The sequence below is a fragment of the Pleurodeles waltl genome, chromosome 9 (genome assembly GCF_031143425.1).
Source record: "Pleurodeles waltl isolate 20211129_DDA chromosome 9, aPleWal1.hap1.20221129, whole genome shotgun sequence".
NCBI classification, from domain to species: Eukaryota; Metazoa; Chordata; class Amphibia; order Caudata; family Salamandridae; genus Pleurodeles; species Pleurodeles waltl.
In genome coordinates this window covers 38,822,082-38,848,754 of record NC_090448.1, presented here as the reverse complement: position 1 = coordinate 38,848,754, position 26,673 = coordinate 38,822,082, and the positions used below count along the sequence as shown (strand labels likewise).

The 26,673-nt window shown below is 46.0% G+C and overlaps 1 protein-coding gene across 6 annotated transcripts in view; it reads right to left on the bottom strand.

Moving 5' to 3' along the window:
• LOC138258904 (solute carrier family 26 member 6-like) overlaps window positions 1-22,844 on the bottom strand; it is a 201,260-nt gene extending 178,416 nt beyond the window's left edge. Inside the window, exon 1 of one of the 6 annotated variants that reach the window (XM_069206223.1) lies at window positions 22,761-22,844. Coding sequence is in view for 3 of the 6 variants with exons in the window: in XM_069206220.1 (XP_069062321.1) it covers window positions 3,317-3,361 (45 nt within the window). In the remaining 3 variants the exon portion in view is untranslated. Of the gene's footprint in view, window positions 1-795; window positions 846-892; window positions 1,083-3,316; window positions 3,498-13,816; window positions 13,892-22,760 lie in introns of those variants that run through there. The other 5 variants (XM_069206226.1, XM_069206220.1, XM_069206225.1 and 2 more) reach the window with 5 other exon arrangements.
• Between the last annotated feature and the right edge of the window lie 3,829 nt (window positions 22,845-26,673).

Sequence of the window (26,673 nt, the reverse complement as noted above, 5' to 3'; positions counted from 1 at the left end):
TGCGCGTTCGTGTTGCCTGGCCGGTGTTCGGCTCACCAGTGCAAGGAGATGGAGGGGCTGGTCTGTACGCTCGTGTTGCCTGGGCTGTGTTCGGCTCACCAGTGCGAGGAGATGGAGGGGCTGGGGGTGGTCTGTACGCTTGTGTTGCCTGGGCTGTGTTCGGCTCACCAGTGCAAGGAGATGGAGGGGCTGGGGCTGGTCTGTACGCTCGTGTTGCCTGGGCTGTGTTCGGCTCACCAGTGCAAGGAGATGGAGGGGCTGGGGGTGGTCTGTACGCTCGTGTTGCCTGGGCTGTGTTCGGCTCACCAGTGCAAGGAGATGGAGGGGCTGGGGCTGGTCTGCGCGTTCGTGTTGCCTGGGCTGTGTTCGGCTCACCAGTGCAAGGAGATGGAGGGGCTGGGCTGGTCTGTACGCTCGTGTTGCCTGGGCTGTGTTCGGCTCACCAGTGCAAGGAGATGGAGGGGCTGGGGGTGGTCTGTACGCTCGTGTTGCCTGGGCTGTGTTCGGCTCACCAGTGCAAGGAGATGGAGGGGCTGGTCTGTACGCTCGTGTTGCCTGGGCTGTGTTCGGCTCACCAGTGCAAGGAGATGGAGGGGCTGGGCTGGTCTGTACGCTCGTGTTGCCTGGGCTGTGTTCGGCTCACCAGTGCAAGGAGATGGAGGGGCTGGGCTGGTCTGTACGCTCGTGTTGCCTGGGCTGTGTTCGGCTCACCAGTCCGGCCCTGCGCCCCCATCACCCCGGGAGTGGATGCTCCCTGCCTCCGCCGGGCACAAGTCCCACTAGACGTTCACTCACTAGTGCAAGACCTCCCGGGCGCATCCCCTCTGCCCCGCTGCTTCCGTCCTGGTGAACTCTGCACCCAGCCCTGGCGCACGATAAATGCATCACCCACCTTCATTCAGCAGTGTAAACCAGGGGCGCCGCTGGCTGATACTCAAAGGGGCTGCACCCGACCCCTCACTCTTGCAGACAAAATTCATTCAAAACAGCAAAATGATCGTTCACACCCACCGGTCTTAAAGCTTGTGGCACAACACCACGAAACGAGAATCCCGGATGGTACTGGGCAAGCGTCTTGTAAATACATGGGTTGGTCCGGATACTAACATATTCATTCCTAGAGACCTATCTCTCAGTAGCATCTTACCTGCCCCTCCCCCCAGTCAATCACGGCGTGGTCTCCATGACAACCAAAGGGAAAGACCGACGCAAAATTAAAGGTTTGGAAGGTCAAAGAGCAGCAAAACATAAGGATATAGGGTTAAGTCGCTGTCGCAAGATGAAGAATTCATCACACAAATGTGACGTGATAAAATGCATGCGCGTTAGCCCACTGAGCTATCCGCACTACCTCAATGTAATGGCTTCTCGACAATAATTGGTTTTACATCATCAGAAGCCAGAACAAGCACACAGTTAGTTACAAATATTCATAAGTATACTCTGCGAAGGGAGGGTCAAAATGAGGGCCGTCTCTGGAGCGGAACAGACCTAGTTGTTGCCAAGGAAATCACCCACACCCAGTGCTTAATTTGAGCCGGTGGTTTCCCGTGCGGAGCTCCGGCTCTTATTTTCTAGGTCTGGCACTCATTCTTTTGTCTCAAGCATTTCCTGCGAGCAAAAGAAACATAAGAAAGTTGGAAGAAGAGAAAGATGGAAAAGCGCCACAAAGTGAGACAGCAGAAAGCTGCATGAGTGAGCTGAAGGGGCAGGGAGTGGCTGTAAACGGATTAAAGAGGCATGAGATGGCTTCAGGATTATGCTGCCTCAGTCCCTACTCGCATTTAATTGCGGCAGCTGCGCGTTTCAGAGGAGACCTTTGGGCTCCGGCACGATTTTATTTACAACTTAAGCACTGCCCACATGGGGTCGCCAATTTTCCCTTCCCTATTACCAGAGGGGGCGAGGTGGGTAAAATAAAACGACCCTTCGCCTGGCTGGCATAAAATATTGCTGACATTTTGCCCGAATTACATTTTTCCATGCAAACTTTTGTCCTGATTAAGGACTGGAAGAGTATCAAAGGGACCATGGTGCAAAAAAATAAATTGGCCTGCTCTTAGGGTAGAAATATAGATCAATAACCAGGCTACTCGGGGCTCTAGGACTCGGTGCCACTGCCCCTGCTGCACAATGGATAGCCACGTACCTGTTATGGTAAGGTGACCGGATAGCTGCCTGTCACACACCAGTTTGCCCTTCCTGGACTTCGTCCTGGTGACCAGGAGGCCTCTGGTCTCCGCAGGACTGGCACAAATAAGGCTGGCACTGTGGCACATTCACAAAAAAATACAGCCAGGCCCTGGAATTAGTAGGAATCTGTTGGAATCCACAGCGTGTAAATTGAACAAGAAAACCAGGTCCCCCTTTTTTCTTCGCCAGAAATTTATGGACAGATGAGTGACCATGCCATTCATTTTTATACGTCACATCCTGTTTTAAGGTTTTCTTTCATCCGACAATGCGGCTCAGTGAGTTAAACGTTCGCATCTGACGTTCAAGTTGAGCTGAAAGTCACAAGCGTGAATTCCAGAGCTACCTGCCTTCCACCCAGGACTTAATTTGAGCCGGTGCGGCCGCACGCGCTTACCTTTCCTCATCAGATACTGACCGCGGGTAGGCGAGAGGAAAGCACAAAAACGGGAAAGGAGGAGGAAGAGAACAAAAAAAGGAAAACGGGCACAAAAGTGAGAAAGCAGGGGTCGACAAGGGCGCAATTAAGAGGCAGCAGAGTCGGTTAGAGGATTAAAGCGGCTAGAGGTGAATTCAGCACTACACAGCCTTGGTATTCGGCGCACGGAATTTTAATAGCACCGCATTGGGGACCAGCGCTTTCACAAATTAAGCACTAATTCCATCCAAGTTCAATAAACGGGGTACTCGCAGCACCTGTTATTTACAGCGCTTAGAAGCCTGAACGTTAAAACCCAGTGAGGTTTACAGGATACCCAGGATGAGTGTTAATGATAACCATTTACATACAATGAATTACAAATCTGCATACCGGTATACATGCACTGTTGTATGTTCCAATTTGTTACACATATGTTCATAATATTACTGCACACATGGGTGTGAACAAATATCATATTTGCGACCTAAAAAAAATATGACCTATGACTGCATTCCTGATATCTTCCCTGCTACATACACTAGACATTGTCCACTCCTGTAAGGTGTAGGTACAGTTCACACTGTGACGCGTTGGGTCACTTCCGCCCTATAAACATCCAGCTAATTAAATGAGGACACAGACAGTGGCCCCGCAGCATGGCCGCCAAGCAAGGGACACAGAGAGCTGTACAGCCCAGCTTACCTCAAGGCGCCTGCCGCGTCTCCTGTGCCCCGGGCCTGGAATCATTGCCGCAGGGTGCAAATGTCACATTTATTCTTAGCCATCGCCTGTCAAGCATTAACCTCCCGGGAAGGCTCCCATATTGTTTTACAGTTTTCCTATTGCCCTCAAGGGGCGTCTGCTGCGCCGCCATCTTTAGAGTGGGAATTATTCAGAAGTGTTTTCTTGTCAGGAACTAAACCAAACAAGCATTAGCAACGCCAGTAGTTTATACACGAACGTGCGTTTTCATGCACTAAAACTCCTGCCAACTGCGGTAATCTTTGAGATTCCATGTAACAAAAAAAACTACCTGTAAGCTTTAATACAACCTAAAACAATACATTGATTATAACATATTCTTTTCCCAATCAATATTACAGACCTACTACCTTTATCATAACTTTTCAAAATAAACATTAGGCTTATAACCTTAATTACTGGCTAGTCACCATAACCAACTCAGACCGGCTGTGTTGGGCATAAACTGTCTCACAAGGCAACCAAGAGATATACCCAATTTAAAATGTAAACTGCTTTTGCAATGCAATGTGTCTCGCGTTTGCTCGAGTTAGAGCTATTCGCGTTGTAAATTCCTAAATGGACTTTTCTTGCCACATAAATTGAAAATGAAAAATAGTTGACAAAAGTAAGTCCATCCAAAGCGCAACAGTGGCCGTGAGCGCGAAGGAGAGACACAAAAGGAAAAATAAGTTCGCTCGCAGGCAAACATATCAGCAAACATGTAACTATCCATGTAACAGGGGCAGTCTGCAAGGCGGTAACAAAACTGCCCCAAGGAAGCACAAATGTAAAGCGTTTAGCAATGTCACAAAGGATTTTTGAAAGGCAAGCCCATGAACGAGTGATGGAGATGGGCGTGTGGTGGACATGGTTAAAAGCTCACAGATAGATTACAACACGTCAGAGAACTTTAGATTACAACACGTCAGAGAACTTGCGTGCTCGGCCTAAAATATTACATACCAATTGTCAAAACAATATAAAATCCCTTCTAGTAGAGCTTAATAAGCATTCCCATAGTGAAAATCTTCTATCCAACACCAAAACCCTTGCATACTATGGTAATCTGAGTTTCCATATAACAAAATATTTTCCTACAGGCTTTAGCAGAGTGTAATAACAACACACCTATTGCTTTTAAACACACGCTTTTCACAATGTGAGGCCTACTTTCTTGGTCATAACTTTTCACTGTAAAATAGATCAAATCAAAAGAATGGGTGTGAGAAAACAGGGCTGATTGCAGAGGCCCCCTAACTTTTTGCCCCCATTTTCCACTTTTTGCTGGTGTTTTCCTGACTCTGATGGTGCCCTGGGTACTGCTAACCAGTCCCAGGGCCTGTGCTCGCTGTAAAATGGATATGCAAATTAGGCTAATTATAATTGGCTAAGTTAACCTACCTATAAGTCCCTAGTATATGGTAGGGCATGCAGGTTTAGGGACCACAGCATAGGTAGTGCACCCGTAGGTGCACTGCTGAGGTGCCCAATGTCATTTTAAAGGCAGGCCTGCCTTGCTGGCTGCTTTTAAATTAAAGTTATATGCAAATTCGACTTTGGAATTAAAAGTAGTTCTAAAGTCTTGAACTACCTTATTTTTACATATAAGTCACCCCTAAGGTGTGCCCTATGTGCCCCTAGGGCTGGGTGCCATGTAACTATAAGCAGGGACCTTATAAAAATAGTTTTATAAGCCCTGGTGAGGTAAAAACAGCCAAATTCGTTTTTCCCTCATTGTAGTAAATGGCCTTCATAGGCTAGAATGGGGAGACTTTATTTTAATTTTTAAAGTCTCCTTAAATGATGCATACCAAGAGTTTGGTATCAAATTAATCGTTGTAATAAATCCCACAACTTCCAGTTGTGGGATTTAATATAACTTGTTCAGGTAAAGAGTTTTAAACTTTACCTGAAAAGTTGCCAATTTCAGCCCTGCATTGTTTTTGCTGCTGTGCTCTGATTGGCCAGCCTGTAGCAGCTTGGCCAAGCTGCATTGATGAGGTGTGAAGTGGCCTGACTTCACACAAAGGAATGTGCTTGTGGGAGAGAATCTCCCCTCAGCAGATGGTGAGGCAGGAAGGGGGAGGGCTGCCAAACTGGTCTTCAAAGGCAGAGAAGGACATTTGGAGCAACCAGCAACACCCCCACATCCTGCAACCCCAGACAACTAGGTGCCCCCTTGATTAGATTAGGAGAGGGCAGGAGAGGGGTGTGTTTATGATTTTTAGCCACACCAGTGGGTGGGCTCAGCCAGATGTAACCTCCAAAATTCAGATTCAGCCATGATGTATTTTTGTAGGATGTTGCCTCCTGGGATTGATTTTTGCCACACTTCCCAGGAAGTGGTCATCACAGGGAGAAGGACCCTGCACCTGATTGGAGAACCAGGACCACCCTGCTTTTCACCCAGGAGCAAGGATAAAACTGGCAGACCTGCACCCACACCTCAGTTCCTTACCACATCCAACAAGGAAGAACAACAGAAGAAGAAGGACTGCCCTGCTGGACCCCTGGCCTGCACCTGGAACCTGCACTCAGAAGGACTGCACCAGCTGCACACTTGGGCTTCACCACAAGAAGGACTTTGCCTGGCTTCAACTGGTTCAAGGAGGGACTCCCTGTTTGCTACAGGTGAAAAATTGCTATCCAGAGTCCCCTGCACCAACTCCTGAAGAAAGCGACCAGCTGACCACTGTCCAGTGGCCAAAAAGGAGTTTGCGCCAGGTACATTCTGGGAGTTGTAGTCCGCACCCCCCAAGGACCATCTCAGAACTTCTAGACCCTTGGGGTGAGCTGTGGACCCCAAAAGAACCTTAAAAATACATCTGGGAGAAGCCCCAGAAGTTTGGACAACTTTTGTAAAAAAGCTCCATATAGGGACCGACCCGCCGCGGCAACTCTAGCCGGCTTGCCTCAACCGCGACCCGGCCTGATTTGCTGGTTCGTCCCGGTAAAGAAAATCTCTGAAAAAGAGACAATGTCCGAAGGTAAAAAGTTGACCGGGACCTCCGAGCCAGCGTATCCGAGGAGGGCTCCATGGACATCGGATCAAGATCCAGGTTTACCCCGGTCGAAGGATTTTCACCTTGAAAAAACGACTAAGTCCGAAGGTAAAAATCTCTACCGAGGATTCCCGCATCGCGTATCCGGAGAAGGGCTCCAGGAGGTCGGATTGGACTGGCAGGTTCGTCCCGCTGAAGAAAAGCTTAGAAAAAGAGACTAAGGGGGGCATTCTGACCGCGGCGGTTTGGCCGCGCTCAGAAGAGGCAAACCGGCGGTCTCCCGCCGGTTTACCGCTGCCCTTAGAATCCCCCATGGCGGCGCAGCTTGCTGCGCCGCCATGGGGGATTCTGACACCCCCTACCGCCATCCTGTTCCTGGCGGTTCGCCCGCCAGGAACAGGATGGCGGTAGGGGGTGCCGCGGGGCCCCTGGGGGCCCCTGCCGTGCCCATGCCAATGGCATGGGCACAGCAGGGGCCCCCGTAAGAGGGCCCCAAAAAGTATTTAGCAGACACTGAAATACGCGACGGGTGCAACTGCACCCGTCGCACCCCTGCAACTACGCCGGCTCAATTCTGAGCCGGTGTCCTCGTTGCAGGGGCATTTCCTCTGGGCCGGCGGGCGCTCTTTTGGAGAGCGCCCGCCGGCCCAGAGGAAATGTCTGAATGGCCGCCGCGGTCTTTTGACCGCGGTGCGGTCATTCAGCGGCGGTACCCTGGCGGACGGCCTCCGCCGTCCGCCAGGGTCAGAATGAGGCCCTAAGTGTGAAGGTAAACTTTTAACCGAGGCCTCCCGCGGCCTGTAGCCGAGCAGGGCTCCATCGCGGTTGGCCTGAAACTTTGACTTTGCCCCTGTCGAGGTGCAACCAGATGACCCGATTGGCGCTTTTTTTTTCTAGGCGCTAAAAAAATAATAATTCTTTAAAAATTCATATCTCCGGTTCCCCTTATCTGATTTTATTCGTTTTGGTGTCATTTTAAAGATAAAAATATAATCTATTTTTTATAAATTGGTTTTGGATTTTTAAACTGTTTCCTGTGTTTTATTTAATTACTGTTTTGTGATATTTGAATGCTTTACACTCTGGCGGTGATTCTGACCTTGGCGGACGGCGGAGGCCGTCCGCCAAGGTACCGCCGTCGGAACACCGCACCGCGGTCGAAAGACCGCGGCGGTGATTCTGACATTTGCCCTGGGCTGGCGGGCGGCCGCCAAAAGGCCGCCCGCCAGCCCAGGGCAAATCAACCTTCCCACTAGGATGCCAGCTCAGAATTGAGCCGGCGGAGTGGGAAGGTGCGACGGGTGCAGTTGCACCCGTCACGTATTTCAGTGTCTGCTGGGCAGACACTGAAATATTTTTGGGGGCCCTCTTACGGGGGCCCCTGCCGTGCCCATGCCATTGGCATGGGCACGGCAGGGGCCCCCAGGGGCCCCGCGGCACCCCCTACCGCCATCCTGTTCATGGCGGGAGAGCCGCCATGAACAGGATGGCGGTAGGGGGTGTCTGAATCCCCATGGCGGCGGAGCGCGCTCCGCCGCCATGGAGGATTCAGACGGGCAGCGGAAAGTCGGCGGTAGCCCGCCGGCTTTCCGCTTCTGGCCGCGGCTGTACCGCCGCGGTCAGAATGCCCGGCGGAGCACCGCCAGCCTGTTGGCGGTGCTACCGCCGACCTCCGCCCTGGCGGTAATTACCGCCAGGGTGAGAATGAGGCCCTCTGTCTCCTAAGTTAAGCCTTGACGCTTGTTGCCAAGCTACCAAGGGTTGAGCTGGGTTTAATTTACTGAGACCTAACTGGACCTTAGTGGAGGTTAGTGGCCTATTGCTAAGTGTAGGTACCTACCTGCCCTTACCAATAACCCATTTTCCAACAATGGATATAACTTTTCCTATTGAACCGATACGGCCGTTAGCTTTTACCACTGGCTCAACACCATGATCATTGCTAGCCTACTATAGCGTGTATAAAATGCCAACTATCATGCATACAGGTGCAGAGTTACAAATATGTATACAATTACAGTTGGCAAAACAATTTGGTTTTAAAAATGCTTTGCACAATAAATAGGCCAGGCCTACTTTCTTTGGCATAACTGTTTATAATAAACAGACCAGACCTATGGCTTCTGGGCTATAGCAGTTATTGTAAGTGTGTCCTCCTGATCAACTCAGGCCTACTGTCCTGTGTGTAAGCCTTCCCAAAACGCAACCCTCAGGCACACAGAGTCATAAAATTACAATATGAAAAGCAACATATTATCTCTTCTAAGAGGGCCTAACAGGGATTCTCAGAGTGCAAGTCTTCTATAACCACGGCTTGTCACAGGGCATACCCTACACCAAAACCATTGAGTACTTTGATGACCTGTGCAATTTTGTGTACAAAAAATATCTATCTGTCACTTTAGCACAGTGTAATAACAATCCATCCTTAAATGCCTATTGCCCTTAAAATAGGCTTGGATGACATTTTAATTACGCTGGAGTGATCTCAGTAATTTTGTGTTATGCTTGTGACATTGAATGACCAAAAATGACACCATTGAGCCCGCTCATGTAGTTAAGACTGTTTTGAGGCAAAAAATGTACAGCAGGAGGACATAAACAATGAATCTAGCAAGCGGGAGCTGTTTAAATAATTTTGCATAATCTTGCAAATGTTTGCTGTAATTCAGTGAAATTACACAATGGTAAATTACACAAGTTATGTCCAGCCCTACTATAAAACATACTATTCACAGTAAGTCACTCAGGTCTACTGCCTTTGGCATAGCTTTTCTTAGTAAAGATATCAAACCTATGGAATCTGGTGTAACGTTTCCTAGTAAACAAATATTTAACTTACAAGTACCAGTTGAACATCCAAACACAGCAATATGAAACTGACCAAACTATGCAAAGGCCTAGCCATTAGGTGGTGAAACGTTGACACGTTTTAGAAAAATGTTATCTGTTTGAACTAAAACAAATGTTTTTGTTAAAATATGCAGATTATGAAACATATGATGGATTATATGGCAAATTCAGCAAAATCATAATTATGCGGAAAACACAACAGATGCAGAATTGCACAAATTCCCTGGCCCTCTCTATATTCTGTAACACAGTGTGATCACAACCATTGTTAAAGGCCTACTAGCCTTAACAAAGCATTTTTTGCAAAATTTAAGCAAGGCCTGACTGTCATAACTATTAATAATAAACAGATCATACATACTTCATCATGTAAGAAAGTGGATTATTATTTGAAGTGGATGTTGCCCTTTTCAATTAATAACAGCACTATTCCGTAGTAGATCCAGTTAGGTCTATAAATTAAACCTTAGTTCACCCCTTTGTACAGAGGCACAGAGCACATAGGCTTAAGTTAGGAGAAATGTGTAAAGTATACATCAGTACCGAAACAGTTAAAAAGTAGGCAATACAATAAAAATCTCACTCCAATTTATAAAAATAGAGTCTATTGTAATGAACAAAATAAGACCAAAAAACAAAAATCCTACAAGGGGAACCAAAGATATGAAATTTAAAAGTTTGAATTAAATTTTGGCGCCAACTGTGAGTAGCTGGTTGCTTAAGATTGGGCCAAGGGTGAGGTTTGAGGATGACCTCAATGGACAAGGTCAGGTTGGTTCTGGTGAAAGAGTTACCTTCTGACTTAGTACATTTTCAAGAAGGTAGGGTGCTCAGCTGAGCAAAGCAGCAGTCTGGATATGAACATGGGGTGGTCGACAACTGGAAGGCACTGGACAAAGTCTCAGCAAAGCCGTCAACAAAGGCAGGAAAAGCTCAGAGAGGGAGAAATCTGGGCTTCGCATCCAGGAAGCAGTCGACGTTGATCAGATGCTGCTCGGCGTCAAGTACAGTTAAGATTTGCACCTTCAGACATGGGGCTTCATTACAAGGCTGGCGGTCTTGAGACCGCTAGCATCGCGGTCAGACTGCCACACTCCAGGCGGTCTGACTGCCACATTACAACCTTGGTGGGGGGGACCACCGTAAGGAATGTGGTTCTTGACGGGATTACGGCAGTTGGAGTCATGGTCAGCACTGAGTTCAGAACCGCCGTGCTGATCAAGAGTCCCCTTTCCGCCAGGCTTTTCGTGGCAGTTTAACTGCCATGAAAAGGCTGGCGGAAAGGAAGTGCTGTGGGCCCCACTGCCCAGGAACCTCGGAATGCGCACTGTCTGCTTTGCAGGCAGTGCGCATTCCGAGGGTGCTCTTGTGCTACGGCATTGGTCTCGGCTTCCTTAAGGGGGCCAAGACCAATACCGTAGCACTGTTCCCGCTGGCCTAACCGATTCATAATATGATGTTCCCACTGGTCAGCACAGTGAGAGCATTGTAATACGATGGGGATGAGGCCGCTGGTTGACGGCGGTGTCATCCAGTGAGTTTGGCGGTCAACTCGTCTAATCGCCAAACTTGTAATGAGGCCCTTAGTCTCTTTTCTGAAGTCGGATTCCTTCAACAGGTCAAGGCAGCAGGTTGTAGCCAGGGATGATTTAACATCATAGGATGCCGCTTTGCGTCGAGGCTGCTGCATTAGATTTGCTCCTGCAGAGAAGAATGTAGCAGAAGTTGCAACAAAGTCAGCCCACCGATGGTGCATCAGTGCCTCAGTGGATCGGCTGGCAGGTAGATCTCAGTCTTGTGTCCCAGGTTTTAGGGCTAGACAGGAAGAGTACATGCCGATACTTATCAAAGCTCCTCAGGCCCTTAGGGACACCCCTTGGTGGTCAGTAAACACTCCGGTAAAACCAACCAGCAGGGTCCAGGGCAGGTGTGATGGTTATGGGTCAGCTGGGCTCTTGAGGAAAGTGGGTTCTCGCAGCCTTATGTCCCTTTAGTTTAAAAGGAGGCTAGCCAGTTAGCCCTAGAAGCCCACTCTTCTGTCCCCGGTTCAAGTGGGAGCAAGTGCAGCCCTTGAGAGCCCCTCTCCCCAGGTTACAGTAGGTGCAGTCCTCTTTCTGAAGTCCAAGCTTTCAGCAGGCGCAGCGCTTCTGTCTTTCTCAGGCCCAGCAGTGTTTTGAAGGGGATATCCAGGGGTGCCGCATTTATGGCTTCCACTAGCCTATGAGTGAGGCTGACTCTGTGACCAAAAGGGAAAAAGTTCTCAGGGGCAACCTAACCCACTTTGACATAACTCCATGGGGGTTTGGCCCTAAACAACGCCACAATGCACTACTCTGCCCAAATCCAACATAGCAGAAACTTTCTTCCACTGGTCAGAGCTCTGGGCACACGCCTGAGATGTATCTATAGAAACGAGGCATGCCCCCTGCAAACCAGTTCTGAAACAGGTTCTCCCCACCCCCATGCCCTGCTGAGATTGGTGCCTCTCTGGGCACTCTGACACTAGCAGGGCATGCCTAGTTGTGAGTTATATCTGCCTATGACAGTGAATGCCCCTTTGAAGCTTGTACATTTGGTAGGCACAGCTCCCCAGGCAATCCTGTCACAGGGTCACACCTCCTGCCAGCTTAGGCCCTTTTGTTCCCTTTTCTGGGAGCCCTTTACGCCTCTCAGCTGGGTGTCAGGTGACAGGTGGGGATTAACTTTGAAAAGGCTATCAAAGACTTTAGGTAAGAAAATGCCAACTTTCTGCAAGTGGCATTTTGTAAATAGAAAGTTTAAATCCAACTTGACTATTGCATTGGAGTTTAAATTACTATTAATGTAAGTCCTTGAATCATTAGTCTAGCTATTCTCAAACAAACTGGAGTTATGCATTATAAGGTGTTATAGTGTAACCCAGTGATAGGCTATTGGAGAGCCAGTTTTCCCAAATTGAAGAATGACTTAAGACATTTTTCACTGCCAGGACATGTGAACTTAAATACACATGTTCTACTTTTTAAATATCAGCCACCCAGCCTTATGGGCATTTAGGGTCTAACGTGGTATGAAAAAAGAATGCTTAGGCCTGGCAAAGGGTTTAAATTGCCAGGTTGAACTTGTGATTTTAACACTGCACACTCAGGCTGCAGGGGCAGACCTGAAGACATTCTTTGCTTTGTTACTTTAGTGGTGGCACAATAAGTGCTGCAGCCCACTAGAGACATTAAACTCACAGGCCCTGGGCTCACTGAGTACAATATACTATGGATTTCCAGGTAAGGTAAATGTGCCAATTAGGAGTTGGGTGATAGCACATGCACTGGAGCCTGGTTGGCAGCCCCCCAGCACGACAGAGTCAAAAATCCAGCAGCATCAGTCAAAAAATTGGGAGGCGGGGTGATCCTGCAAAAAGAGAACTTTCCTTACACATCAGTTGTAACTTTTCCCAGCAACAATCAGGCATAGAACTTGCCCCCACATCCAACACAGGCCTACTGTTTTGAGCAAAAGCTTTCCCACAAAGCAACCATCAGGCATACCGTCCTAAAACCAAGGTATTTAACATTAGTGTTGGCTACGCAAAATTCTCTCTCCCCTAAGAAGGTGTAACAAGGATTCTCACAGAGCAAATCTTCAATATTCACAGTTTGTTACGGGGAATAACCAACACTAAATCCATTGCCTACTACAGTAATCTGTAAGATTCCATATAACAACATATGTTTTTCACAATGGGTACATCAGGCCTACTGACTTTATCGTAACATTTCATAATAAACAGATCAGGCGTGTAGCCATGTTCACTGGCATGTCATCTTTCCCAACTCAGGCTTGCTGTATAAGCTTTGCCACAAGCCAAAAAGTGCAATACAAGCACTGTAATCAGAGGAAGCACACAGCTTCGGCCCAATCACATCCAGCACTCCGAGAACCAGCCGCATTGCTCTGAAAGCTTTTTTAGTTGACTACATAAGATCAAGCAACATATATGCTGTCAAGCCAGACCTAACAACAGGCCTCATTCCTCAGTGTAATTCTGCATGCAAAGGGTTCCGGCTGTACCCTGATTATAGATTGAAATCTGTTGGTTGCCACAAGGGTATGTGTAAACCTCTGTCATTTAGGTTTCACCTAGGGTGACCACCTTGCTAAAAGGCAAGTTCTGGGCGCAGGATCAAACTTCAGGAAAAAATTCAGTTTTAGAGACATCTGAGGGGGGTCATGCAATGATAAAACAGACTGCTAACACAAATAGAGGACGAAATAGGCATTTATAGTTTTGTGTTTTGTATAATTCATAGCAGTACCATTGATCAAAACATTCATATGTAGCAGGACTGGTGTACGATTAAAAAACAAACTAGGAAACATGCACACTGAGCAGAATTTTACAGCTGACATCGTGTACAGTTCACGATTCTTCCCATGAGTGTTAGTGCCAGAAGTAGCGCGGTTGCCGAATGTGGACTTTGGGTTCATAGGCAGCAACACTACTAGCTTTAAGTTTTCTTTCAGAAGGTGTACGTTTCCTTTTTTAATAATCAGAGCTGGCACCCAACATGTTCTTTGTTCCCAAGAGCAAAGGAACAGACGTCCGAGCAGGAATATTGGAAATTACCTGGATCTGAGGTCCCACAAGTTCATTATTGCACCTATTTAGTGCCTGAGTTCATTTGGGAAAAACCCTTTGGTGGTTGCACTGCTGCCCTGCAAGGAAAGTATAAATGACATCAGTTGCTTCGCATTGGGAACTTCACCAGGCAACTTTGAAAAAACAGTTTGGTATTTCTGCTCAGCTTTGCAGAGTTGCTGAAAGGTTTAAGGAAGTCAAAGGGCCAGTGCTACACCGGATCCAGGTTCAGCACTTGCCTAACTGCACTACTACAAATGGCCAAAAGATTTCAACATATGTCCTTGAGGCTGGGGTATATGAAGGACAACTTGAATTATAAGGCAATGGATGAGTACATAATGTGGTAGAGCTGACTGAATTATGTGGCTAGAAAAGGCAAATTGTGTGCTCTAATAGAGAAAAATCTAAATCCCATTATATCCAATAGGATTTATGATTTTGCAGAAGGGATATCCTCCACCGTTGTGACGGAGTGACTTGTCCGCCGAGTTCTAAATCAGGCCTTTTGTTTTTTTAAATCATCAACTTACGTAGCAATTTGTGAATTATGTAGCAAGTTTGTATGTGGGGTATGCAAGCTGATTATAGAACGTCACTGAGGCCTGGTAACCGATTGATACCTCACCCCTTGTTGGTCGGCAGTAATTTTGTTACTGAGGGGCCATTTATAAAAGCTGGAGGGCAGGACACATCATTCACACATTCACTTTCTTATTTCACAGGTCATGCTGCCAAGGCAGAGGACAGCTGTCTGCTCCAGTTCACTGTCGGGGAATTGGTAGATTGCCTCGTGCTCTCCTTACTAGTTCTAAACTGGCTTACAGGCCTGCCACCAACTCATGGTAGTCTTCTGAAAGGGATCCCTCAGAGCTGAAAGAAAACTTGCATGGCCACTTACAAAACATCTTAAAGGGGAATGGATGAAAACAAATGAACAGGATGAATAACCTTTCCCAGCCATCAAAGTGGAAACATCACTGAATGATGGATATAAACCTTTCTGCCTGATGGAAGCCAGCTGATGGCCTCTCCCAGTTCCCCTGATAGGGCCAATCTTCTCAGGTCTACAAGTTCACTCTCCACCCTGAAGTCCGGGGTTTGTTAGTTGTGGATGGAAGAGGAAGCGGCTGCAACAGACGGGGGACTAACCTCCAACATCCACAATGGTTCATAAGCCACCAGTCCTTGCAGTAGGAAACATAACCATTTCCGAAAACATGGGATCTTAAGTCTCACCTCCACTTCTCCCTCCTGATCTATTTGAGGATGTTAGATATCATCAAGGAAATGGCAAAAAGTAACGCCTGTGGTCAGTGACGTGCTAGGTTATCTATCCTCAAGTCATGGGAGCTGGTCACCGACAACTAAACTTTTGTACCATCATGTCCTGAATCAGAGGTCAAACTCTGGTGTCCCAAGCGAGTTACAAAGTTCCATCAAAACGATCTCTGACCTTAGAGTGCCTGAGATTGACGAAAGATCTGCCACAGCAATTTCCATGCCTTCGATGAGGCTCACCTCCAAAGACAGCAGATGGACAATGACCGCTACAAAACGCACGCATCAGTCACTAGTCGAGAGATCTTGCTTCATCGCACACTAAAGTGTCCATCAACATCGGTACTAATATATGGAAAGGAAAGCCCATGAGAGAATAGTCCCAGCCTTTAGTTCCTTCCAATTGAATGACCGTGTCACCACATTCACTGGTCACTTTCCTCCGATTCCTATGAACAAAGAATCGCACCCCATTTGATACCGGTGTGGGAAATGGTTCAGTGGCGGCAGGCCAGCCAGGAGTTATTGTACCATCTCTTTTTTCCTGGGATCACCCTACTATTGGACCAAAAACTCAGCCTCAAGTACATCCCTTTGGAATGTAATCCTCAGAGTGGTGAAGCTGAGCAGACCAAGGCTTACTCAAGAGTTGGTATGGGCTCTTGCTGCAGAATGTGACAACATTCGTAATAAGTCACTACAGAACCCATATTTGGTCTTGTAAAGAAAGGTACTTCATTCTACAGAAAGCAAAATCGCTACACATGAAAAGATCTCATTCACCTGGAAATCACTAAACAATGTAGGATGGTCATAGGGTCACTGTGCTAGGAAGGCAGGTTTCTGAGGTGAAATGAGAGGGCAAACCAACTTTTCATGTTCTCCCTCCCAAGAACGCTTCTTTAGTCTTAAAATTCCCCAATGATTCATCTCCAGAATATTAAGGGCCTCATTACAACATCGCCAGCCTTGCGGTGGCAGTCAGGACCGCCGCTGCTGTGGCGGTCAGACCACCACAATAAGTCCCTGGCGGTCAGACCGAGAGGGTTCCGCTGTCACCGCCGGGATCAGTGATCCCAAAGGGTTGACAGGGGGTGCAGGTTGGAGTCAGCCCAGGCGGGACTGCATGCAGCGTCGCCCTGCTAATTACAACCTGGTTCTCTAAGGCAGGGTTCATCCTAATATTAGCCCTCATTCACCACAGGATAGTCAGTCATTCTCTTTCAAACTTGCATGGGTCATAAAATGATTAGCCGTGGGAATTTGGAATTGAGCTGACAGGGGACCCTTGTTTCGGGGGGTAGTCCTACACGTGTTCCGAAGATCGAGGTAGAAATTACCTAGAGGGAATAGCTTTATACCACACTCATTTGGCCATGCTTAAGAAGCAGATTCTGTGCAACCTTGGGTGGCTAAGATTAATTATCACACCATCTCCCTCAAAGGCTTTCTCTAACTGGCCCACTCATCTTACCCTGCGAACCATTGAAATGTCATGAGGATTTCAGAAGGGGAAATCCATTTTAGAATGGAGCCGATGCAAAACCTTGTTCACAAGCTGCGTAAATGATTCGGTTACATGCCAAGACAATGGAGGAACATGAGTTAGTACTAATTAGACCTTCGCTATCACAATGTGTTTGCATTGGAGCGGGGGTGCAGTTGGCATTCCTTGCTCCCTCAAAGGGTGCTGTTGCAGAACGATGTGCCACTAAGGGAGGAGATGCCCCTTCGGGCTACTATGGGCGGGTGGTTGGTCACTTCCGAGGAGGAGTGTGCCAATGACATGCGATTGAGTGTTTGACGCAATTTGTGTTCTATGGCCTCTAGCCACTCTTCAATCAGTAGAAGAAGCGATTTGACGGATACAGTGTTTTTACCCAACAGTCTTTCACAAAAGGAGTCCTCTAGAGCAAGCAGCCAAGCCGGAGGATCTACAGTGATGGTCTGTGCATTTGGACAAGTTGTTGGACCCGTGGCTATGGTTTTGCCAGAAAGATGGTGTTTTTTCGTTTAAAAGGTGGACCCATGTCTAAAAGAACACTTATCATCTGGCCCTGGTTCGGGGCAGTAGTGTCATCAGATAAGTCTACCGCTGTTGGGTTTGTAAATGTCAGAGAGGGGGCCTGACGCAAGACTTGAGAAGAAGTTGGACATTCCTTAAAGGGAGTGTGAGCGAGGGCAAGAGCTCAGAAGTGATTGAAAGACGCCGTTCAGTCAGTTCAATTAGTTTATTCATCACTCCTACAGCATCTGGTTGAGTTGTATTATTGTGCTGAAGCTGGCGAGGAAAGTCACTCAATTCTGCTAGAGCATCCAACATGACGTTAACGTTCTTTGAAAATGAGCAAGAGGTCAGGATATTGTCAAGGCCAGCATATTTTGCTCTATCTCTGGCATGGTACTGCATTTGTTGGTCTGCAGCAGCTTTTGAGAAATGCTGGTGTAGTGAAGAAAAGCTCTGCCAAGCAACCTTTACACTCCTTTCACTGAAAGAAACACAGCGAATAGAAAGAATCCCTCCACTTACAAGAAAATATTGCTCAAGTTCCTTTGCAAACTGCCTCAGTTCTCTTTGATTTTTAGGCGAGGCATAGTACAAAGAATATAGTTTGTGAAAGAAAATCTAACAAGAATTTGCAATGCATTTTGTCTCGCATTTGCTAGAGATAGAGCTATTGGTGTTGTAAATGACAATGTTTTTTACCATGTGTTTTGGTTTGGAATGGAGTGGATGTATGTGGTGTGGCATGGAATTATGTGGCTTATGTTGTGTTACGTGCTATGTTGTCATGTTCTGCTATGTTGTATGTTATGCTCTGTTGTCTTATGCTGTGTTCTCCTATGGTAGGCCATGTTGTCTTATGTTATGTTGTGTTATACTATGCTATGTTGTATTAGGTTATGCTATGCTACGTTGTGTTATTTTGTGTGATCCTAAGATAGACTATATTGTGTTGTGTTATGCTATGTTTTGTTATGTTGTGTTATGTTATGCTGCCTTATGTCATGCTATTTTCTGTTATGTTATGCTATGTTGTGTTATGTTATGCTATGGTGTATGTGGTGTTATGTTATGTTGTGCCATGTTGTCTTATGTTGTCTTATGCTATTGTAGGCTATGCTGTCTTATATTGTGTTATGCTAGGCTGTGTTGTGTTATGCTTTGTTGTATTATGTTATATTATGCTATGCTGTGTTATGTTATGTTGTGTTATGTAATGTTATGTTGTGTTATGCTATGCTATGTTGTGTTATGTTATACTGTGTTGTGTTATGTTATGCTATGGTGTATATGGTGTTATATTATGTTGTGCTATGTTGTCTTATGCTATTGTAGGCCATGTTGTCTTATATTGTGTTATGCTAGGCTGCGTTGTGTTATGTTATACCATGCTATGTTGTGTTATGCTATGTTGTCTCATGTTATATTATGCTATGCTGTGTTATGTTATGCTGTGTTATGTTGTGTTATGTTATGTGGTGTTATGTAATCTTATGTTATGTTATGCTATGTTGTATTATGTTATGTTATACTATGTTGTGTTATGCTGTGTTGTGTTGTTATGTTATGCTATGATGTGCTATGTTGTCATGTTATGCTATGTTGTGTTATTTTATGCTATGTTGTGTTATGCAATGCGATGTTGTGTTATACTATCTTGTGTTGTGTTATCTTGTGTTATGTTATGTTGTGTTACATTGTGCTATGATATGCTGTTATAGTGTGTTATGTTATATTATGCTATGTTATGTCATGCCGTGTTGTGTTATGCTATGTAATGTTGTGTTATTTTATGCTATGTTGTGTTATGCAATGCGATGTTGTGTTATACTATCTTGTGTTGTGTTATCTTGTGTTATGTTATGTTGTGTTACATTGTGCTATGATATGCTGTTATAGTGTGTTATGTTATATTATGCTATGTTATGTCATGCCGTGTTGTGTTATGCTATGTAATGTTGTGTTATTTTATGCTATGCTATGTTGCACTATGTTATGCTATGCTGTGGTGTGTTTTTCTATGCTGTGTTATATTGGGTTATGTTGTGTTATGCTGTGTTGTCTTATATTATGCTATGCAATGTTGAGTTATGTTATGCAATGCTGTGGACTGTTATGTTATGCTATGCTGTGCTATATTGTGTTATGTTATGCTACGCTGTGTTGGGTTATGTTATGCAGTGTTGAGTTATATTGTATTAAGTTATGCTATGCAATGATGAGTTATATTGTTTCATATTATGCTATGCTTTGTGTCAGCTGAAGGGACAGGAAAGTCAATCCGCCAAGCTAGGACGGAATAAACACCCGGCAGCCAAGCTGCAGGCACTTTTTTTTTTTTTTTTTTTGTGTACCTTTATAACACGCTCGAGGCCCCCCAGCGGTGGTGTACAAGTGGCACGATAGCATAAAAAATATACTGAATAAAGAGGCTTATTTTATCTTCACGAAGGTGGAATGAAAGTTAAAGTGCATTGTATCCCTACAAAATATTCTGAATAAACAGGTAGGATTTATACCGCGATTTCACGCTGTTGTTCTTGTTCACGCTGTGAGCACCATGACCACCATGCAGCAAGAAGCGGCGAGACAAAAGAAAAAACATAGTTTGACCACGCTGAAGTATATCGGCAAACATGCAATTATACATGTAAAATGGGCAGTCTGCAAGGCGTGACAAAAACAGCCTCAAGGCGGGACACACGTACATCATTTACTAATTACATCGAGTGGTCTCTAAAGGCAAGCCCAGGAACGAATCAGAGTGATAGGCATGGTTAAAAGCCCACAATACTAACAACACGTAAAAGCGCTTGCGCGCTCGACCTAAAAAATGTCCCACATTTGCAAATCATGCAAGTTTTGACCTTGAAAAGACATGCTGCATGTGTTTTCTGCAAGGAGTCTGCATTCATTTGTGCTTACTGTAGGCAATGTTTGTGGTAATTTCAAGGAAGAGGTACAGTAAAAACTGGCGCACATAGCCATAAAACAGGCCTAAAAACTGCTAAAACAAATGACCGACGCACTGATCTGTCAGACTAGCCCATTGGTCACTACCTGTTTGCCCTATAGGCCAGTCCAACCCTGAGTGCAATGCACCTCGACTGCAGGTTCCAAGTCCCACAGATGCACTCATCTGAATGGAGGTTAAAGGGCGCTGAGTGACTCTACTCTGCCTGATGGTGTACGTTCCAACTCTATTGATTTAGGAGGCAAGGATGTGTTTTTGACCCAGACTACAGCCTACAGATTTCCCAGTCCCCCCAATGCTTTTGGGAGAAGCTGTGTATGGTACCGGGTAAAAGGTAAACCGCCTGCCAAAGAAAAAAAGAGATTTAAAACAGGGGTCTGCAAAGCCTTGCAGTGCATACAGTTTCAGTTACCTTGCAAAACACGCATATGACGTGTCTTTATAAGTTCAAAACTGCACCGATTTGCAAACGCAGGCCATTATTTTTTAGCTATTTGATTCACTAATGGGGGCTACTTTTATTTTTGTGCCCAGGCCTATTTTCAATGCCAGTCCAACCATGGTCTCATAAGACATGTACAGTATTGCGCTAGGCAGAAAAAAACTCTTTTATTCTGCGAGTTCGAGTTATAGTTTAAAACTTGCTCTCATATTGCTCTATGCTCACACTCTGAGGCTTCTGGAAATGGCTCTTTCTATTAGGAAACAGCTCACCAGGGCATTAGTACACATTATATATTATTTTTGTACTTGCCTCACAAAGACACTCTTTATGTTCAGGATTCAGGTGCCGTGCTTAATGTGCGCTGGTAGTTGCAGGTTGTCGCAACAGCACTATGGTGACCATCTAACGACAGACACCACACACACTGCCTCCAGTCCTGAAAAAATGCTTTTTTCAGATGTGTTACTCTAATTAGATAAATAAAAGTAAAGTATTACTTTATCACATACAATGCCCTGGGCTATCACACGAAAGTCTATAAGTGGATGATATGTGGCTGTTATCAATCATGTTTACTATTACCACGATACTGCAGCCTCGCGTTTCCAATATGGGTCAGTGCTTTTTTTTAACTATAAGACAATGCTGCACAACAGCAAGATCTGCTGTGGAACATGTCTAAAAAACATTGACAAAACCAATAGATTTCGCAGAGGCCGAAAAAAGTCATAACATTTTTACTGTGTTTCTTTCACTTATGTGTCTCATTAAGACGCTGGTGGACCGGCCAGGAGACTGCAGTCTCTGCCGGGGACATGCTTGATCACATAGAATGCACTGGGTTATTACATGAAAGTCTATAAATGGATTATATGTTGCTGTTATCAATCACCTTTACTATTACCACGATACTGCAGCCTCGCGTTTCCAATATTGGTTAGCTCTTTTTTTTTTTTTTTTTAACTTTAACACATGCTGCACAACAGCAAGATCTGATGTGGAACATGTCTAAAAAAATTGACAAAACCAATAGTTTTCGCAGAAGTAAAAAAAAAACATAAAACTTTTACAGTGTTTCTTTCACTTATATTGCACAACTGCTCACCAAAGTAAAACTTACAAAAAATGATGGGCCTCATTACGAGGCTGGCGGAACTGTCAGGAGACCACCACCTCCGCTGGGAATATGGTTCCTGACGGAGTGACAGCGGTCTGAACTCAGCGCCACCTGGCTGATTACAACTCACCTTACCACCAGCTTTTCCATGGCGGTCTGACAGGCATGGAAAGGCTGGCGGTAAGGGTATGCTGGGGTCCCCCCTGACCAGCACCCTCGGAATGCGCACAGTCTGCTTTGCAGGAGGTGCGCATTCCGAGGATGCTAGAGTGCAACGATACTGGCCTCGACTCCATTAAAGGAGGCGAGGCCGATATCGTAGCACTGTTCCAGTTGGTCAGCGCGGCTTGAACGCGTATTACAATGTTCATGTCGGTCAGCCCGGTGGGAACATTGTAATACGCTTGGGCGTGAGGGTGCACCAGTATGATGGTGGCGTCCTCCCCACGGCTTTGGCGGTCCGCTTGTAGGACCTCCAAAGTCATAATGACGCCCAAAGTTATTAATAATGACATAGGTGTAATCTATTGCATTTGCCAATGCTGGTTTTTCTCTTGCAAAGCTGCAACCCCAATTCCGGTGCCTGTGAACTGTCCATGATAAGACAAGTTTGCAGGGTGCAGAGCAATGTGTCGAAAACCAGGAAGTGGGAGCAGCTGTCCACATATCATTTCCAGCTGTCTGCTTCCGGTCTTTCCACCGCTGCTTTCCGACTCGTGATCACCTGTTTATTTGAGGCTGGCTTTTAAAGCCAACATGTGACCCGAGCTCATGTGACCGTTTCGGCTATTCCACGTTTTCTAGCCAGCTTTGTGTAACTCTGTATACTTCGCCTTGCAACCCCAAACGTAACCTGAGAAACGTGAAACTACAGGTCCCAGAATGCAAAGTTCTCCCGGATGAGTAGTTTGCGCAGGATGAAGGAGCCTTGCCGCACACTGCGTGGTGCAGGTGTGTGTTTAAAAAAATGCTCCAGCATAGTAAAACAAAATTATGCAAACTCCGAAAGGAAAACTCGCCCAACTTCTACCGAGATGAAGCGCTTGATATAAACGCGGTAAAGCGGCAGCCCACGCTGTCGAAATAAAGTCTATTTCCGCGTTTCTGTACCTGAGGCGCAGCTTCCTGCTTCTCGGCGCTCGGAGAGCGGTATCACCTTTGTGACAAGAACTCCAGGACGTGGAAAGGGGCGACACCCACCGCCCAGGCCTCCCATACGTGCACCTACTTAAAGGGCCAACGTTGCACTGGAATATTTCCAGCAACGGCTGGTTCACAGTTTCCAAGCGCCTCGCACTCCATGGGCTCCTTGGATGCTAAGAAGCGCTATTCTGGCTTCTCAGTCACCAAAAAAATCATCTGGGACTAGGTTTGCCATCTTTCCAGGGGAAAAATACCTGCCATTTGGTGCTGTTTAAGATTCAGCGCCTGGACATGATACTACTTAAGACTTAAAAAAATTGTATGTAGTAACTTTTAACATGACTTTTCTGTCTTTGTTTACCTAGTCAAGGGTCGTTACCGGTTACCGCGGCTGCAGATCACTCTTAAAAGTGCTTTCTATTTGTATTTTCTGTTTGAAGTATGTACAGATAAGGGCCAAAACTCATGTCAGTTCACCAAAATGCTAGCGCTAGAGGAAATTACATCACGTGCCATTTGACCTTTACTGTGACACACATACATGCTTACACACATTCACGCACTCTCTCTCGCATAACACACACTCACCCGCAAGCACGCATACCAAATACATTTGAAAGCATTTCTTACTTACACTAGCTGCCGGATAGAGTCATATTCCACCGAATTATACTCCATTTTTTTATTACACAAATAGTGAATAATATCAATCATTATTTGTGTAATATCGATTAAGATTAGTTACCCTTGTGTTTCAGGCACTGATTTTGCCACCTTTAAGGCCTGGGGTCTCAAGGACCAGACCAGGGGTCTCAAGGACCAAGCCAGGCATGGCAGCTACAACCCTTGGTGAACCCTCAATGATGTCCATGCTAAAAATACCAGCTTTAAGTGATTTTTCTTATTTTTGTACTGGTCTAATCCAGGCGCAGCCCGTCCTTTATGGTGGAGGGGCCACACCCCTCACCTTTTGCCCCTCATGAAGAGTGTCTGGCAGCCAGGATCAGACATGCGTGATATGCACAGACTCCTGGCTGCCTGAGCTGAACTTTGCTGGGCTGAAGAGGTCACAGCTCCTATGGGCGTGACCTCCTCGGCTCAGCAAAGGTGCCTTGAGGCCCTCCCCCGGGTGACGATGAAAGCGTCACCCATTGACTTCGACCTGGGCGCTTCAGGTTTAAGACCTGAAGTGCCCAGGGTGCATGTCAATCAGTGACACCTCGTCACAGAGTGGGGTGGGGTCAGCAGTCTCACTGACCCCATCCCAATCTGTGAGGAGGCTGGGACTGCTGCCTTCCCTCTTTGGCTAACCTAAGGTCAGCCAAAGAGGGAAGGCAGCAGTCCCAACCCTCTTGGGACCTCCCAGGCTGAAGGTAAGTGTGTGTGTGTGATCTTTTAAAATGAATGTTTGGTGCATGTTTGAATGTTATGAGTGTTGTTAATGGATGTGCGTGCATGCATGTGTGTGTGAAAGAATGAGTGTGTGTGTGATCTTTTAAAATGAATGTTTGGTGCATGCGTGCATGTTTGAATGTTATGAGTGTTGTTAATGGATGTGCGTGTGTGAAAGAATGTGTGTGATCTTTTAAAATGAATGGTTCGTGCGTGCATGTTATAATGTTATGAGTGTTGTTAATGGATGTGCGTGCGTGCGAAAGAATGAGTGTGTGATCTTTTAAAATGAATGCTTGGTGCGTGCATGTTTGAATGTTATGAGAGTTGTTAATGGATGTGCGTGCGTGTGTGTGTGTGTGCTTACCGCCCGCCCCCCTCCCTCTTAAAGCTGCCGGCCGCCTCTGGTCTAATCATTAAAATATTGGTGGCGCCTCTAGAAAACCAATTGTGGAAACCTTATCTGGAATCTAGAGTTTCACATTTTTTCACAATAAGTATGAAATTGTAGGGTCCAAAATGCAAAGTGTAGTTGGCTACAAAACCAGGCTAAGCACATTGCACGTGGCCACTTGGCAGCCATATTGCGGCACAAGCATCTTGGATACCCTTTTTTTTGCTTCCCTTTGGAAGTACCCCCGGGTGCTGGGTCCGTAGATACGTATGGGACTCGGTTCACTAGTACCGCTCTCCCCACAATAAACTACAAAACCATCAACCCCACAAACATAGTTCATGGGGTCTACAGGAGCGGGGCTCCCATATCTGATGGTATCAGCTTATTGTACACAATGTCTTTCAATGTCCAAAAGGGTCCCTGTTGGGGTCATAAGTTATATTGGCCATATCCCCACTGTTACCCAGGTCCATGCTTGATGCCATAACTCGTCACCCTTCATCTCATTTTTGACATTTTGGTGTCTAACTAAAGATAAAAATAGTTTGAACCCCCCTCCCCAACTAATAATCTACTTTCTCACATTGATGTTTCAGCGGAGGGACCTAGAACCACTCAGCAAGTAAGCAAAGAAATTAAAAATACCTAAATTGTCACCAACATAAAAATTGTATTAGGATTTTGAATTGGGTCTAAGTCTTGTAATTCGATCATTTTTTATGTTTCTAAGTAATGTTTTATTGCAGTTTTTGCCCTTTTTAAAAGTTTAAGGGAACCATGGATCTAGGCCAGGCTAACATGCACAATCTGTCCCTGTGGGAGCTGAAGCACCGCACAAGGAGAGGAGTCTCGGGATACACAACAGGGACACCAATGCCGATTTCTAGAGAGCCATTAGGGGTTTGCAGAAGCCAGGTTAGCCAAAGCCACCTCTGAAGCTGAGGAAGCCACAGAGGAGGAAGAAGACAACAGGGGAGGAGGGGGGATGGGGAGGGTGTGAACCTAAGATGCTCAAAATGATTGTGCCAAGTTTTGTAGTTGGATATGACATAAACAAATGGTTTGCCTCCTTTAATAGAGTTCTTACAATGACACACGTTGGCAAACAATACTGGGCATCCTTATTGTGGCAGCTGATTCCAGTCACTGGGTGGAATAGACTTCTGACCCTAGAGGAGGAGGTAGCAGAGTCTTATCCCCACATGACGGATGCACTAGTCGAAAAGTTTGGTCTTATACCTGGAGGTGTACAGACAGAAGCTTAGGGACACTGACAAAGAAGAAAGCATCCCTGGGTGGACTATGTAAATATATCTACAAAGTCCACCCAGAGCTGCGTTGCTTCTTTGTTGGTGTCTGTACTCCTCCAAGGCAGTAGAAGGTTGGTTGATGGGATGAAGGGCTGTACAATGTGATTGTTAAGGGATACGTTTTAACTAATTGTACTTCAGAGAAGTTACACAAGCATCTAGTAGATTCTGAGATGTCCAGCTCCAAAGAGAGGTGGGTAAGGTAGTAGATGAATGGGTACACACTAGGAAGCCCAAAAAGCCCCAAGGTGGTGCTTCTAAGGAAGAGGATCAGGCCCCCCAAAAGGGGAAAGAGGGGGCACTAAAAACAAAAAAGAATTCCTTAGAGGACCCTTAAGGTCTACCAAAGAGGGGCCGTCCGGCGGCCCATCTACGTTGAAGAGGAGAGAGAACCACAGAAAGAATTTTGACCTTTCAAAGGCTTGGACGTGTTATGACGTTCAGCAGTCTGAGCATGAAGGAGGAGATCCCATTTGTTCTAAGAAGCCCCCCACAGGTGGACAGTCCTCAGGGATTGCTAGAGGGAAATCAAGGGATACACTGATGTAACCTTAGTCTCTATGAGTGTGGTGAAAGTTGAGGCCCTGACTGCCTTACATCCCATCATGAAGTACAGTATCTGTGGTACTAAAGCAGAGGCTCTGTAGGATACGGGAGCCAGCATGGTGGACAAGTTGGTTTCCCCAGAGCACAAAATCACAGATCTTCTACACAAAGTAGTAGTGAATGCTGACAATGAGGTAAAGTTTCACACCATGGATTGTATTGTATTGCAGTATTT